The 15871-nt window shown below is 44.1% G+C and overlaps 2 protein-coding genes across 9 annotated transcripts in view; one reads left to right on the top strand and one right to left on the bottom strand.

The window, feature by feature from the left end:
• Positions 1-222: 222 nt before the first annotated feature.
• Positions 223-5248, bottom strand: RBIS (ribosomal biogenesis factor). Of its 4 annotated transcripts, none has more exons than XM_037892355.2 (4): positions 5070-5248; positions 4088-4204; positions 1345-1461; positions 223-407 (listed from the first exon to the last, which is right to left on the bottom strand). In XM_037892355.2, exons 2-4 carry the CDS (start codon positions 4199-4201, stop codon positions 339-341), a joined length of 300 nt encoding a protein of 99 aa, XP_037748283.1. In that variant the 5' UTR covers positions 4202-4204; positions 5070-5248; the 3' UTR covers positions 223-338. The 4 variants fall into 4 exon arrangements, with proteins under 4 accessions (XP_037748283.1, XP_043395341.1, XP_037748280.1 ...); XM_043539406.1 differs by lacking the exon at positions 5070-5248 and adding an exon at positions 4828-5039; XM_037892352.2 differs by lacking the exon at positions 5070-5248 and adding an exon at positions 4816-5036.
• The window catches only part of LOC102941909 (carbonic anhydrase 13), a 43006-nt gene continuing 31663 nt past the window's right edge, over positions 4529-15871 (top strand). For 4 of the 5 annotated variants that reach the window (XM_037892349.2, XM_043539404.1, XM_007052921.4 and 1 more), the window contains exon 1: positions 13473-13806. In XM_037892349.2, the coding sequence (XP_037748277.2) occupies positions 13488-13806 (319 nt within the window). In that variant the 5' untranslated portion in view covers positions 13473-13487. Of the gene's footprint in view, positions 4697-13457; positions 13807-15871 lie in introns of those variants that run through there. The other variant, XM_037892350.1, reaches the window with a different exon arrangement.

Below are 15871 nucleotides of genomic sequence, written 5' to 3'. Positions count from 1 at the left end.
GTATGTTTTTAACCTTTCACTACAATTTTTAAAAAATGTTCACTGCCAAATTTTGAAGTGAAGGACATTAAATGGGTTATGTTAAATTGTTTCAGTGAACCAATTTTGTGAAGTGCCTTCTGTTTTAGCACTTTAAGTTTCTCACATTTTAACTTCTGACATTCCACTTTCCTAGATTATAGGAAAGGTCTGTTTGTAGTTTGTATTAAAGTGTGCCAATTCTTGTATATTAACAAGATTTTTTTAATAAAACTGTACAAACAGAGTATTCAGTATCTGCCATCCATTGATTTTTGTCAGTAAATTTTGCTTTCGAAACTCAGATATTTTATTATGCGTTACAACTGAGATAATAAGCTTGCAGCTGCATCCACATCAGCTGGTTCACCTTCCAGGTGCTTGGAAACCTGAAAATTGAAAGGAAAAAAAAAATTTACATAAAAAAGGAGCTGAGGTTGTATAAAAAGCTTCACTGATGGAAGATAAAGCTAACAAATACTTGCTGTCTGAAAGATTGATTAGCTTGGTGTACTGGACTGCAAGACATCCTACATTTCTTATACCTTATTCACTTTATGGGAATATGTGATTTGCTAGACTAGATGGACCAGTGGTCAATACTTAATGCTTCAGAGGAAGGCCAAAACAATCCGTGCCCATACCATACATGGCCAAAATGGAGATAAGCTTGAATGCTCTAGTCAACAAAATCTAAAATTGTGAAGGAGATTATTACTGCACAGAGACTACCACGCTGTCTAACTTGTTCCAGGGAGATGGCTTGAATTATTACTAGAGCTCCAGAAAGAGAGAATATTTTGATGAGGAAGCTGCAATTGGAGCAGAGGTTGGGCTGATGTTTTTACAAAAAAAAAAGTTAATATTTTACTATTGACACTGTCATCAAATGGTTCAGCCAGGAGATCCAGGATGTCTTGCAAAAGCAACCACCTTTATTTTCTATGCCTATTCGTGTTAAGGGTTAACTCGATGAATCAAGGTTTCCAGTTGAAAATCTATTTTATTAATTTTTAAAGCTCACCAGTAAAAGAATCAACTAAAACATCCAGATATTAAATGAAAAATCTATTCTGGCAACAATCTAGTGATGCTCAACTATTTCCTCTCTTCTGACTAAAAAGGGAGTTTGCCCCCTCAGAAGAACTGCTAAGGTTGCTTGCAGACTTGACACCTCTTCATGATGGGGTCACAACTATTTTTTTTTCCTTCAGTCAAGACCTAAAAACTTATTAAAATTAAACCTTAACTTTGGAATCATTCTAACCTGAGGTTGCTGCAACCCTCCCAACCAAAGATGCATTAAATAGGACTCAAAATTATTACCCGCTGCCTCTTTTGAGATTTTGATGAAATGCCTTTTGATAGTTGTTTGACTTCTTTCTGTACTTCAGTAAATGCTTTATTTACTGTTCTAACTTTTTCATCGTTCACAATGTTTATCTTTAGAGGAGAAAAAATGCACAAGTTAGTCAAAGGCAGAAAGAGATCTTAATATGATGCTAAGACTTATTCATAGCCTATTTATTATATATATTTATAATGGTTCTACCTTTTAAAAATTGCTTGGAATGGGGCACATTCTTTAAATTATATTTTAATTGTACTACTGTTGAATGTGTAAATATTAAAGATAGTGAATTTTTAATAGAACTTTCATATAAATGGGTCACTAGCAAAGAAATCTAATGAATAGGTCAAAGCTAACTTGTTTATATTGGGGATAAAAGGGGAAGAAAGATTTCCTTCTGGAAATGGAACACGTAACAGAAAAATAGTTCAGACAAACTAGCCCACCTTCAGTTTATTTTAGCCAATAAGAAGAGGCACCCAGTCCAGACAGGTTTCTTATTTCTATCAGCAGGTACCTGTAATTTGTAGTTGCTCATCTCATCTTAACTTGATCTAATGGGCCACTTTTCTGTAACAGCATTCTCAAATCTGTTTTACTATTATATACGAAATACTATATAAAATGGAGATTTGGCTCCACCTATAGATATTCCTGAGTATAAACTCACTGCTGTTGTTTCTCACTGAACGTTATCTTTGTATCTGAATAACATCCTCAGGTGCCAGTGACACAAAACATTTTCCCTTTGAGTCACTGTTTATTTCCATAGCTTTGGTAACATTCCAACTTTCTACTGAGTGATTTGTTCTCTTTTGTCTGTAACTTTCAGCAGGAAAGTTAAGAGGTCTTTCCTTAAACACCCTCCTCAAAAAAAAAATGTGATTACAATTGGCTTAGCTATACGTTTTCCAACAGTTTGAAAATACGTACTGGAAAAATTTCTTTGTTTCTTTATTAGATTCTTAACAGTTTAATTCTGTGGCAGATTATGCAGTTCAGGACTGACACAAGTTTTGGGAAAACAAAGCCAAGTAATGTGGTGGCTAACAAGTCTAGTGCATCACCTGAACAGTACAGTTTTGTCTAATTTTAGAATGAAATCTCATTAAACCAGGGATTACATCTTAAGTCTTGTTCATTGCCATGTTCCCCAATAATCAATAGCATGCTGCAAAACCACTTTCAGAATAACCATCTCCAAGATAAGCCGTATGAAAGCCTTGTATTGGGTGTATATAGAACAGTTTTGTGGACTAGCCTTCAAGCTTTCAGCACTCATTAAGGTAATACCATTACATTTAGAAATCATACTCCCACCTAGAAACTTCTGGTACTTACCAATGAAACAAGCAACAGCAAGAATTGGTTGTAAAAAAAAGGGTTCTCAAAAAATCTTTCTACAAAAATTTTCTTGTTTTGAAATAAATTTCCAACCAGCTCTAGTAACAAAGATTACAGTAACAGAGATTATTTCTGTCAGGTTTTCTGTTTAACAGTGCTTGGTATGTAATCAGTTTTACTGTTTACCCAGTAACTCTTCTGCCTTTTGGTTTTTCTAGGTCTTGCAGCAATAAAGGCAAGGGTTTTTTTAGTTCTTTGTTTTTTTAAAGAAAAAATGGTAAAACCACAAAAATGGGCAGTAAGACTTAGAGGCAAAGGGTAGTCCCCAAAGTTCTTAAAAAACCAACAATCCACCCTAGATTTCAAGTTGACTGTTCTAGTGTAAATGTCTACTTCTTGTGATATTTTCTTCTTGTTTGTTTTAAGCAGCTTTGTCAATGGAGTTCCTATTAACCAGTATTGATTCAGAATATCCACATATAATCTTGGCCTCTTCTATTCTAGCCTGATTGATGAATCAGGAAAGGGATAGTGTTTGCATTTAGTCATCTCTCTCCATGCTCATTAATGTTTTATATAGTAGGACAACTGAAGGCTTTTTGCCTCTGCTGTGTGGGTGATTGCCCTACACATTCACTGTTCATTTTGGTCAATTTCAGTCATATGATTTTAAAAATCATAAATTTCATTATTTCAGCTATTTAAATCTGAAATTTCATGGTGGTGTAATTGTAGGGGTCCTGACCCAACAAGGAGTTGTGTGTGCAGGGAGGATGTTGCAAGGTTATTGTAGGGAGTTAGCAGTACTGCTATGCTTGCTTCTGCACTGCTGCTGGCAGTGGCGCTGCCTTCAGAGCTGGGCAGCTGGAGAGCAGTGGGTGCTAGCCAGGAGCCCAGCTGTGATGGCAAAGTCGCCGCCAACAGCAGCACAGAAGTAAGGATGGCATGGTATGGTATTGCCACCCTTAGTTCTGTGCTGCTGTCTTTAGAGCTGGGCCCTCAGTCAGGAGCTGCCGCTTTCTGGCCACCCAGCTCTGAAGGCAGTGCAGAAGTAAGGGTGACAATACCATGACATCCTTAAAATAACCTCGAGATTCCCCTGCAACTCCCTTTTGGGTCAGGATCCCCAATTTGAGAAATGCTGATCTCGCCCATGAAATCTGTATAATACAGGGTAAAAGCACACAAAAGACCAGATTTCACAGTCCATGATGCATTTTTTTGTGGCTGTGAATTTGGTAGGGCCCTACCCAGGGTATAGGTCGGGTTGGTTTTTTTGTTTTGTTTTGACTAAACATTGCTTGGTGGAGATTTCTAAAAGAACATATGAAGAAAAAAATGTTTGCACAGGTTGATTACTGTGGCCACACTAACCTTCTTCAGACTTGTTGTGACAGGTTTAGCTTTATTCTTGGCCTTCAGGGATTTGGTGTTGGCCAGGTGGAACACGCTCTTCGGCTTTGACCCTTTGGCTTTGTTCTTGCCCATGGCCTAGAAGGGGGTAAGACAACGAAGTTCACCTTGTAAGTATGTGGCGGTATGGGCCGGAGCACGTGCCAGCTTTTTCACCGGTAAAATCGGTTTCTGAGCCTGCTACCCCAGGGAGGAAGAGCACTGGCGGCGGTTTGTTTGTTTAAAACTGAATCAGGCCGGCCCCCAGGAGCCTTGCCCCAGAGGACGGGCAGCTCAGACGAAAGGAGGCTGCGGCTCCCCACGCCGATCGGCCGGGTGCGGGCTGGCGGCAGCTGGGCGGCGCTGCGAGCCGGGCTGCCATCTCGCTGGGCCCAGCCCCCTGCAGGTCCTGCCCGCCGGTAACTCTCGGGAAAGGGCGGCGGCGGAGGAGGCTTCGTTTCCCCCCGGACGCGAGTAACAGGCGGGGTCGAGCCGGAATCCCCCCCGCAGCTAGATGCGCTGCCGCGCGCGGAGCAAACACTCGCCTTCAGCCAGAGCCGGGCTGCCACATGGCAGCTCCCCGCTTCCTCAGTAAGACCAACCGGCCCCGCCGCCCACCCTGGCCCCGGGACACGCGCTCCCCCCGCTCCGGGCCGCGCCCCAGCCGGCGCACGAGGGGCTCCCCGGCCCCGCACCCCCAGCGCACTCACCGCAGCGGCGGCCGCCGGATCTCCCAGGGGGCGGCTGCGCGGGCGCCCCTGCGTCATCACAGGCGCGCTCCCGGGAATTTCCCCCGCCCCGGAGGCGGGAAACCCCGATCCTGAGGCCCCGCCCCCGGAGCCGCCCCGGCGTTCCCGGACCGCGGCTGGACGACTGGGACCGGCCGCCCGGGGCGAGCCAGGCGCTCACGGGGGGACTCCGCCGCTGCGTGCTGCGCATTTCCACGTGCCCGGGGCGGCCTTACCAGCCAGGCAGGGGCCCTGCTCCTTCCCCTGCGGGGGCTGGGAGGTTGGAAAGGAAACAGCGAGGCTGCTCTGTCACCGGCGTGAGCCCGGTGCCCAGCGGGCGCAAAGCCGCGCGTGCCGGTGGGGCGGGAGGGCGGACGAGCTCGGAGGCTAGACAACGCGGCAGAAGGAAATCAGTGGCTCGCTCGGGCCCAGTCCCGAGATTATGAACAAGGCTCCCAGCCGACGTACCGGGAGCAAGCGCGAGGGGGCGCCGTTCCCCCGCCTGTGTTTGAACTTGGGGATGCTATCTCCCCGCTGTTGTTAACACCTTCCTTGAATTACACACCAACAGCTGGGCAGGGGGGGGTCTCACAGCATAGTTCTGACAAGTTTCAGAGTAGCAGCCGTGTTAGTCTGGATCCGTAAAAAGAAAAGGAGGACTTGTGGCACCTTAGAGACTAACACATTTATTAGAGCTTAAGCTTTTGTGAGCTACAGCTCACTTCGTGGGCTGCAACATCGGATACATCCGACGAAGTGAGCTGTAGCTCCCGAAAGCTTATGCTCTAATAAATTTGTTAGTCTCTAAGGTGCCACAGGTCCTCCTGTTCTTTTAACATATTTTTGGTGACCTCAGAGTGCAGCCACCAACTCTTCCTAGTGGCCACTCTGAGAATTTTTTCCCTGAAATACTTAATTAACTTTAGGAAAAACAAATAAACATGCACATATACATGTCCAGATCATTGTAATGTATTTATGTAGGGGTGGTTGTTGGTTTTTTTTTTTGTTTTTTTTTTTTTGAAGACTCAGAAATAAAAATAATGTACTGTGGTCTCTGTTCTTTACTGGACCTAAACAGAATAGAAACAAAAATAAGGTGCTTTGCATTTTTTGATTTTTTTTTTTTAGATTGCTAGTTAGTAAATCACCAGTGCTATCACTGGTGGTATCACTTTTCACAGCAGACTTACGCAGCCCTGTTATGTTGAGGGACAAATTAAGCCCTGGATGAGAAGGTGGATAAGGAGGCAGGGAAGCCAGGGGCAAGGGGGGTTTGGAGGAGGCAGTAGGGTCATGGTGATGGTGGCGGGTGAATCCAGGAATGGAGCTCCAAACCCTGCGGCTGGTGGACAGAGCCCACTGCCACATGGCCAGAGCCTGCCACCCACCACCTCAGGGCAGAAGCTCGAGCCATATCGCCCCTGGGAAGGTGGGGAACTCACACTGGTTGCCTGCTCCTACAGTGTTTGTGGCTCCGGAAGGGGGTAGGGACCAACCCCTGCAGGCAGCCCCAGGAGAGGAGCTACTGCTTTGCCCCCCTGCTCCTCATCACAGCCCAGGTGGCTGTGGCTGCAAGAAAAGCCCCTGGTGGCCACACGCAGCCGCAGTGGCCGCATTTGAGATACGCTGACCTAGAGGCACCCCTTGAGATCAATCAGCCACCCAGCTGTGCCCAGCAATTAGCAAGCCCACGGTAACAAACAGTGCTTGCCTATTGACTTGATCCAGCATCCAGGTGATAAATATTATTTCTATGGTGCCATCTGCCTTCTTTCCCATTCTGCAACCATGCTTGCTTTTAGAAATATTTGAATTGAAATGCAGGACACCTCCCTGCCTAATTGGTTCAAGTCTCATGCCTTTTGCTACTTCCTAGATAAAATGTTTTATATTTAAGAATGTTATTAATCAAAATGAGGAAAAATTTTACAAAGGTACATGTCTGTTTTGAAATGAAACCTCACACAGGGCTAAAAAAGACGCTGAGATTGTGGGATGCTGAGCTCTCTCAAGTCCCACTGCAATCAGTGTTTGATGTTTTGCAAGCTCAGGCCCTCATTTTCAGTGTATGTTTTTCAAAAATAAATGTCTTCCTCTTGAAGACTGTTAAAAACATTATCAGCAATACCCACATGTCATGTGTGATCTGATTTTGTTCTCCGCTTCCATTTCCCATCCTGTATTAATCACCTGTTCTAGCTATGTGTACAACTAAGTGCATGAACAGGAATTTTCCGCTTGCTTAAAATATTAATCTTACTTCAGCAGTGTGAACATAAGGCCAATTTTACAGGGTGCTGAGAACTACCTGGCACCCAGCATCGCTCAGCTCTCATTGATCTCAACAGAAGTTGGGTGTTTACATCACCTCTCAGGATTGGGCCATATTTCTGGGCCTAATCTCAGCTCATTTATGCAGCTATGGTGGCTGTAAAACCTCTAGGCGAAGATGATGTGCAATGCTTCTAGTAGCAAATCAGCTGTGTTGTGTGGTGTAAAAAGCAATTCTATATTCAGTAGTAGCCTGCAGAACCACATGTATACGCACTTAACAAAGGGAGTGGTGAGGGTTGGACAAGCTAGAAAATGGCAGGACCTGGGTAGAGAGTGGGCATATCTCTGCTCTGCCCTCCTTATTCTCCACCTGTAGCTGTGCTTAGCAACTGAGCAGTTAGTTACTCCAGCAGGCCCTTGAAAAAGTTTGTCTGTGGTAAAGGAAGCAGAATGTTCTACAATGACTCCTTCCACAGAGTGCCACCTCTTTAACAGACAGCATTTGGCAGAGAGGTGCCATACAACAATAGGGTTTCTGTTGTAATGTAAGCTCTTCAGGCCTGAGATCTTCTAGTTTTTATAGGTTTCAGAGTAGCAGCCGCGTTAGTCTGTATCCGCAAAAAGAAAAGGAGGACTTGTGGCACCTTAGAGACTAACAAATTTATTTGAGCATAAGCTTTCGTGAGCTACACCTCACTTCATCGGATGCATTCCGATGAAGTGAGCTGTAGCTCACGAAAGCTTATGCTCAAATAAATTTGTTAGTCTCTAAGGTGCCACAAGTCCTCCTTTTCTTTTTTCTAATTTTTATGTTATTGTAAAGTTCCTAGCACACTTTTAGGTGCTGTAAAACAGATGATCTCTGAAAAAAACAGCTTAGCACAGGCACATCCACGCTATTACAACCCACGGTGACTGTCCACTACCATTGTTGGTGAAGCCTCTCTCAGTCTTCATATCATAATAGTAGTCCTACTGTGCGGATAATGGGGCCAGAGCTCAGGCTAATCATAGAATCATAGAATCATAGAATATCAGGGTTGGAAGGGACCTCAGGAGATCATCTAGTCCAACCCCCTGCTCAAAGCAGGACCAATCCCCAATCAAATCATCCCAGCCAAGGCTTTGTCAAGCCTGACCTTAAAAACTTCCAAGGAAGGAGATTCTACCACCTCCCTAGGTAACGCATTCCAGTGTTTCACCACCCTCTTATTGAAAAAGTTTTTCCTAATATCCAACCTAAACCTCCCCCACTGCAACTTGAGACCATTACTCCTTGTCCTGTCCTCTTCTACCACTGAGAATAGTCTAGAACCATCCTCTCTGGAACCACCTCTCAGGTAGTTGAAAGCAGCTATCAAATCCCCCCTCATTCTTCTCTTCCGCAGACTAAACAATCCCAGTTCCCTCAGCCTCTCCTCATAAGTCATGTGTTCCAGACCCCTAATCATTTTTGTTGCCCTTCGCTGGACTCTCTCCAATTTATCCATGTCCTTCTTGTAGTGTGGGGCCCAAAACTGGACACAGTACTCCAGATGAGGCCTCACCAATGTCGAATAGAGGGGAACGATCATGTCCCTCGATCTGCTCGCTATGCCCCTACTTATACATCCCAAAATGCCATTGGCCTTCTTGGCAACAAGGGCACACTGCTGACTCATATCCAGCTTCTCGTCCACTGTAACCCCTAGGTCCTTTTCCGCAGAACTGCTGCCTAGCCATTCGGTCCCTAGTCTGTAGCGGTGCATTGGGTTCTTCCGTCCTAAGTGCAGGACCCTGCACTTATCCTTGTTGAACCGCATCAGGTTTCTTTTGGCCCAATCCTCCAATTTGTCTAGGTCCCTCTGTATCCTATCCATGACCTCCAGCGTATCTACCACTCCTCCCAGTTTAGTATCATCTGCAAATTTGCTGAGAGTGCAATCCACACCATCCTCCAGATCATTTATGAAGATATTGAACAAAACCGGCCCCAGGACCGACCCCTGGGGCACTCCACTTGACACCGGCTGCCAACTAGACATGGAGCCATTGATCACTACCCGTTGAGCCCGACAATCTAGCCAACTTTCTACCCACCTTATAGTGCATTCATCCAGCCCATACTTCTTTAACTTGCTGACAAGAATACTGTGGGAGACCGTGTCAAAAGCTTTGCTAAAGTCAAGAAACAATACATCCACTGCTTTCCCTTCATCCACAGAATCAGTAATCTCATCATAGAAGGCTATTAGATTAGTCAGGCATGACCTACCCTTGGTGAATCCATGCTGACTGTTCCTGATCACTTTCCTCTCGTGTAAGTGCTTCAGGATTGATTCCTTGAGGACCTGCTCCATGATTTTTCCAGGGACTGAGGTGAGGCTGACTGGCCTGTAGTTCCCAGGATCCTCCTTCTTCCCTTTTTTAAAGATTGGCACTACATTAGTCTTTTTCCAGTCATCTGGGACTTCCCCCGTTCGCCACGAGTTTTCAAAGATAATGGCCAATGGCTCTGCAATCACATCCGCCAATTCCTTTAGCACTCTCGGATGCAACTCGTCCGGCCCCATAGACTTGTGCACGTCCAGCTTTTCTAAATAGTCCCTAACCACCTCTTTCTCCACAGAGGGCTGGCCATCTACTCCCCATGTTGTGATGCCCAGCGCAGCAGTCTGGGAGCTGTCCTTGTTAGTGAAGACAGAGGCAAAAAAAGCATTGAGCACATTAGCTTTTTCCACATCCTCTGTCACTAGGTTGCCTCCCTCATTCAGTAAGGGGCCCACACTTTCCTTGGCTTTCTTCTTGTTGCCCACATACCTGAAGAAACCCTTCTTGTTACTCTTGACATCTCTTGCTAGCTGCAGCTCCAGGTGCGATTTGGCCCTCCTGATTTCATTCCTACATGCCCGAGCAATATTTTTATACTCTTCCCTGGTCATATGTCCAACCTTCCACTTCTTGTAAGCTTCTTTTTTATGTTTAAGATCCGCTAGGATTTCACCGTTAAGCCAAGCTGGTCGCCTGCCATATTTACTATTCTTTCGACTCATCGGGATGGTTTGTCCCTGTAACCTCAACAGGGATTCCTTGAAATACAGCCAGCTCTCCTGAGCTAATGCCTCTGCTAATAGTCCTGGGCTTGATTCTGCAATCCTCACCCACTCAATACTCCTATTGACTCCTATTAATGGGAATTTTATGTGAGAATAGCTGGTGTTCATAGTATATATAGCTTGGAGAGCATGTATTTGTTCTCCATCGCTGTGGAAAAACAACAGAGACATCACAAGTCATTTGGAAATACCAAATAAGAAAATGATGAACGAATATTTTGCAGGGTAAAAAAACAGATAGCATTATAGATGCATTCAATTTTAAAAAAGAGTGTAATATCATCAAACTGTTTTGTTCTGCTCACCATAGGTACAAAAAGCAAGTCTTTTTCAGTGTCACAAACGCTTTGTTCATTAGAGAAGAACTACAGCTTTTCCTACCGTAAAAAGAAGTAGAAGGTTGCTTTTCAAACACAAGGCACCCTGCAAAGACACACGTGCTTAACTTTGTGCACTGTGAGCAGTCATATGGTCACACAGTGTGTAAAGGTTAGCAGCACACATGAAATTGTTTGCAGGATACAGGCCCCAATGAGTAACTTAAAGGGATGCCATCAACTTGGAAATCTCACTTCCATCTGAAAATTTTGTACCTATCGTTGTTATCCCTTGAGCTGCTATAACTGAAAGATTTTAAAAAAGCAACACAAAACATTTTCTCCCATTTGCATTTGGCAGCACTTTGTTTACTCAGGACATCAGCTTGAGGGTTTTCTGATTATGCTACACATCAGAGAATCAAGTGGTTCTTTTAAATTGTATATAATCTGTGGCTCTTATTTTTCAGTCTATACTTACATAAATATTGGAAAATTCAGCTTTCTACTTGAATCATGGATAGCTATGGAAAGTAATGTGCTTAACTACAAGGTTAATACTAATTTATAACAATACTTTCTTGGTTTCCTTTGGGTTGCTTGTTTGGAACCACATTCCTTCTTGAATCCAGTTAAAAATATTCATCTTTAGTACTTATCCTAGTACAAGATCATCTTCAAGGGATCTTTCTGCAGTAAATCAGGTAAACAAAACCAGCAAGAGAAAAGAAATGGAGTAGCATATAAATAAATAGTATGCATAATTCATTAACTAAATAGAGCAAATGTAGAACTCAGAGTCGTTAGTAAAATATGTGCACTTTGTTGTACATTGGAAAGAAGTCATTTAATCTTCAGGAGTAGGTTTAGGCTTCATTTGTTTTCTAATTTTTTGTACTATATGTGAAATGTTCCCATAAAACTTGATGTCTAGACAATAATTGTATTTCGTTTTAAAAATTATTACAATGAAGACAGGAAACAAAATATAAAAAATGCTTACTTTTAGGGCCAGATTTTCAGTATCGCACATGTACTGTTGCAGGAACTGTTTGTGCAAATGACATTTAGCCACTGAACTGGTAATTTGTGCATATCATTACCACAGTTATGTGCTCATATGTGTGTGCACAGCCAAGTGTACCCTCAGAAAGCAAAGAAAAATAACCCCTATTTAAAAACAAACAAAACCACAGCTCATGCCTTTTAAACTAATTTCATTATATTTAAGCCTAACTCATGATTTGTAATCCTTTGTTTGGCAATACCAGGACAGACACAGATTCAAACGTATCCCTCCATGCACACATACACAATAGATAATGTGTTATAAGCAAAGAACTTCCTTACCCCAACTATAAAACAATCAGTTTTTCCCCACTACAGGCCTGGAAAGGAAGAAAGAAAGAGAGATTATTGTTAAATACTTGGGACGTTAATAAATAGGGCAGCAGCAGCTACCACCAGACCCCTATGAGGGCTAACAGGGATCTAGGGTTTGCACAGCTGTGTCCCTAACAGCCTCTCCAGAGCAGCGGCTGGGCTATTGACCTGCCTAACAAACCTAGTGTAGACTCCAAAGCCTGTGTCTTGGCTGAGTATGGCAGGCTGCTGGTTCCTAATCTCTGCAGCCTCTGGGATTTGGTTAGCCCCTGGCTCTGCCTGTGGCTAGAGCTGTTACTTTTTGAATGGGATTGTCACCCATCAAGTTAGCATATATGGCTGTCCCTACCGCTATGATCATTGTCATGAGCGAGCCCTGACCCGACCCTCCCATGAGCAGGGCTGCATGCCTATGCTGACCATGAAGCTGTGCTCTGCAGTGTGTGAGCTAATCTTCCTCCTGCCAAGGCCTGGTCTTGGTGTTAGCAGCACCCCGTCCCACTTATCTCCACCAGCAAAGAGCCCTTCCCTCTCTGTTCTGTGGCTCTGCACTGTCATGGCCAGTGGGGGGAAGGGAGACTTCTATCCCCTGCAGACTGAACCGAGCCATCCTTTTTAGGTGACAGATCTGAGGAACTGTCGAAGATTGAGGTATCGTTAGAGGAGGTATTGGAACAAATTGATAAATTAAACAGTAATAAGTCACCAGGACAAGATGCTATTCACCCAAGAGTTCTGAAGGAACTCAGAAACGAAATAGCAGAACTACTAACTGTCGTCTGTAACCTATCATTTAAATCAGCTTCTGTGCCAGATGGCTGGAGGATAGCGAATGTGATGCCAATTTTTAAAAAGGGCTCCAGAGGTGATCCCGGCAATTACAGGCCTGTAAGCCTGACTTCAGTACTGGGCAAACTGGTTGAAACTATAATAAAGAACAATATTGTCAGACATATAGATGTACAGAATTTGTTGAGGAAGAGTCAACATGGTTTTAGTAAAGGGAAATCATGCCTCACCAATCTACTAGAATTCTTTGAGGGGGTCAACAAGCATGCAGACCAAGGGGATCCAGTGGATACAGTGTACTTAAATTTTCAGAAAGCCTTTGACAAAGTACCTCACCAAAGGCTCTTAAGTAAAGTCAGCTGCCAGGAGATAAGAGAGAAGGTGCTCTCATGGATTGGTAACTGGTTAAAAAATAAGAAACAAAGGGTGGGTATAAATGGTCAGTTTTCAGAATGGAAAGAAGTAAATAGTGGTGTCCCCCAGAGGTCTGTTCTGGGACCAGTCCTATTCAACATATTCATAAATGATCTGGAAAAAGGGGTAAACAGTGAGATGGCAAAATTTGCAGATGATACAAAATGACTAAAGATAGTTAAGACCCAGGCAGGATGCTGAGCACCTTCAGATGCCACTTACCCCCATGCAACACTGGACAACAAGCAAACATCCTCTGTTAAAAATGTCACTATTAATAAACTATGCCGATGGGAGCAGCAAAGTTTGGATCCAGATCTGGACTCTTCACAATTTTGGCCTTTTTCAGGTCCAGGGTTTGGGTTCAGGCCCATCTCTGATGTACAGGAACACAAATGACCCCATCGGGGTTGGGATCGCAGTCTTGGCTGTTGCTACTCGAGTAATGTTACCTGCTCTAGGTGACTCCGCGCTGGAGGGGGCCAGGTCCCCCAGCTGGCGGAAGGCGGGAATTACAAGCGGCGCCCGGCCGCCCCCGGGACTCAACCAGACTTTATCAGCCCCTGCGCATCTGGGCGCCGCCTGCCCGCTTCAGAGCGCCCTGTGCCTTGCTCCGGACAGCCAGACGTTCTGCTCCTCTCGCCAGCAAGCGGGGACGTGGGTGGCCATGCTGCACTGGGGATACGACGAGCACAACGGTGAGTGGGGACAGCTCCTGCGGGGCGAGCCCAGGTGAGAGGAGCACAACCTTGGCTCAGCAGCAGCAAGGGTTGCCCCAGAGTTTGCTCCAACTTTTCGCCCTCTCCAGTGAGGGGGCTGCCCGCCGGGTGCAGGAGGCGGAGTGCGGGCGCTGGGAGCTGAAGGGGGCGAGGCTGCGGTTGAGAGCAGGGGAGATTTGGCGCCCGAGCTGAGTTAGCAGGTTGAACAGCTTTTCCCCGCTGGAGCTGGTACTGCCCCAGGAATGGTCCTAGCGTCCTTCACTCTTCTGGTTATTAGCACCGACCTGAGCAAACCGGGTGTCACGCTAGGGAGCCCCTGCAGGAGGCAACTCAACCTGGGAGAGTCTCTTTCACCCCAAGTGTGTGAGGTGGACCCTGCCCATTTCCACAGAGGGGGCATCCTAGTGCCAGGCAGGGTCAACACTGCAGCAGAACCTTTGGGTCAAAGATTAGGCTTTGAAGTGGGACTTAGGCAGGTTATTTTTTTCTTAGCACAGCCAAATAGTTCCCCATTAGAACATTTTTGCTCTTGGGAGATAAGGGTTTTATCCCCGGATAAGAAATATTGTCCTATTATCAAGCTCTGTAATAGCTGTTAGTGGAAATATACCAACCGGCTTTAATTAGAATAGTTCTTCTTGCTAATGGCAATGTGTTTGCACTTGGAAGTATATATTTATCAGCTAAATGGTAAACAATTTAATAACTATTCTGTAAGAATTTGATTCCCCCTCCTTTTATTTTTGCAGCGTTAATTTTTGTTTTCTTCTGTTTAGCACGGCTAAGCGAGTGCTTGTAAAAGAAATGTTAGCTCCCCACAGCCTGTTTTTGCTTCTACATCTATCAATCAGTCAATCAATCATATTTGTAATGAGCGTGGTATCAAAGCACCAAAATTCTAAGAGCCAGAATCTGCCATCTTGTCTGGAGTTGAGCCATGCCTTACTCTCTGAATATCTCCACTATAATCAATGGGACTACTTGAGGAGGCATAGCAGAATATGGCCTTACATTATAAAAAGAAAAAACTACCATGTACAGTGATTCAGTGACAGTAACTATTTCTTTCATATAAGAAGAGTTACCCAGATGATGCACTGCCAGATTGTGGGTGGCTGCTGGTTGTCAAAAGTAGATACAGGGACAGTGAAAATGTACTTGTGCTTTTAGAGGACTTTAAACTTGGAAAATGACTTTGGCAGCTGCTGTGTTTGTAAGACAGTTTAGCTGGAGGGAGTATAACTCAAAGGAATATACAGCAGACTGAGCTGCATCTGTAGATAAATTATAGAACATTGAAAGTTGGAGAGCTGTGTTTTAGTGTACACTGTGATCCATGAGAAAGTTGTATTGGTTAATGGCTAAGTAATATAATTGTTCCTACAAAACTATTCAAGCATATTCCTGTTAGAATGATGCTTGTTTAATTTGCATATGGACAGTCAACATCAGCTGTATTTTTAAATGGTTGAGTTAATGGTAGCTATTGTATTAAGGAATTTCTTACTGACTTCAGCTAAGTTCTGCTCTCCCAGTTACACAGATGTAAATCCCAAATACTTCCATTGAAGTCAGAGTTACTCAGGATTTACACCTTTGTAAGTAAGAGCAGAATTTGACCTATTTCTACTCACCACTGGTGAGTGGGCAAGTGATTTTTGTCAAACATTTTCAGATTTCCCTCAATCTTCTCATTCTTTTTTGAACTCTCAGGATTATTTATTTGTTCTTAGTGTTGGGGGATGATTTTCTTCTCATCTATAATGGCAAACAACTTCAGTGGAGTTACTCCTGATTAACACAAGTGTAGGTGAAAGGAGAATTCAAGATTTTATTTTCAATGGGTTCATGAAGAGAGGCAGCCCTAATAAAATAAAACTTAAAAAATCTGAAATTGTTCCATTGCTACACAGGTAGCTAAATGAGAAATGTAAACGTGTAGCTATATGGTGACTACGTCTTTTATAGATTGGGAGTCAGGAGGAATAGCTATGCAAGTCTCTGCCTTCTTTCTCTACCTCTCTGTTTTCACTGTACTTGTGAG

The sequence above is a fragment of the Chelonia mydas genome, chromosome 2 (assembly GCF_015237465.2).
Source record: "Chelonia mydas isolate rCheMyd1 chromosome 2, rCheMyd1.pri.v2, whole genome shotgun sequence".
NCBI classification, from domain to species: Eukaryota; Metazoa; Chordata; order Testudines; family Cheloniidae; genus Chelonia; species Chelonia mydas.
The sequence above is the reverse complement of the archived record's forward strand: the minus strand, read 5'-3'. Positions and strand labels throughout refer to the sequence as shown.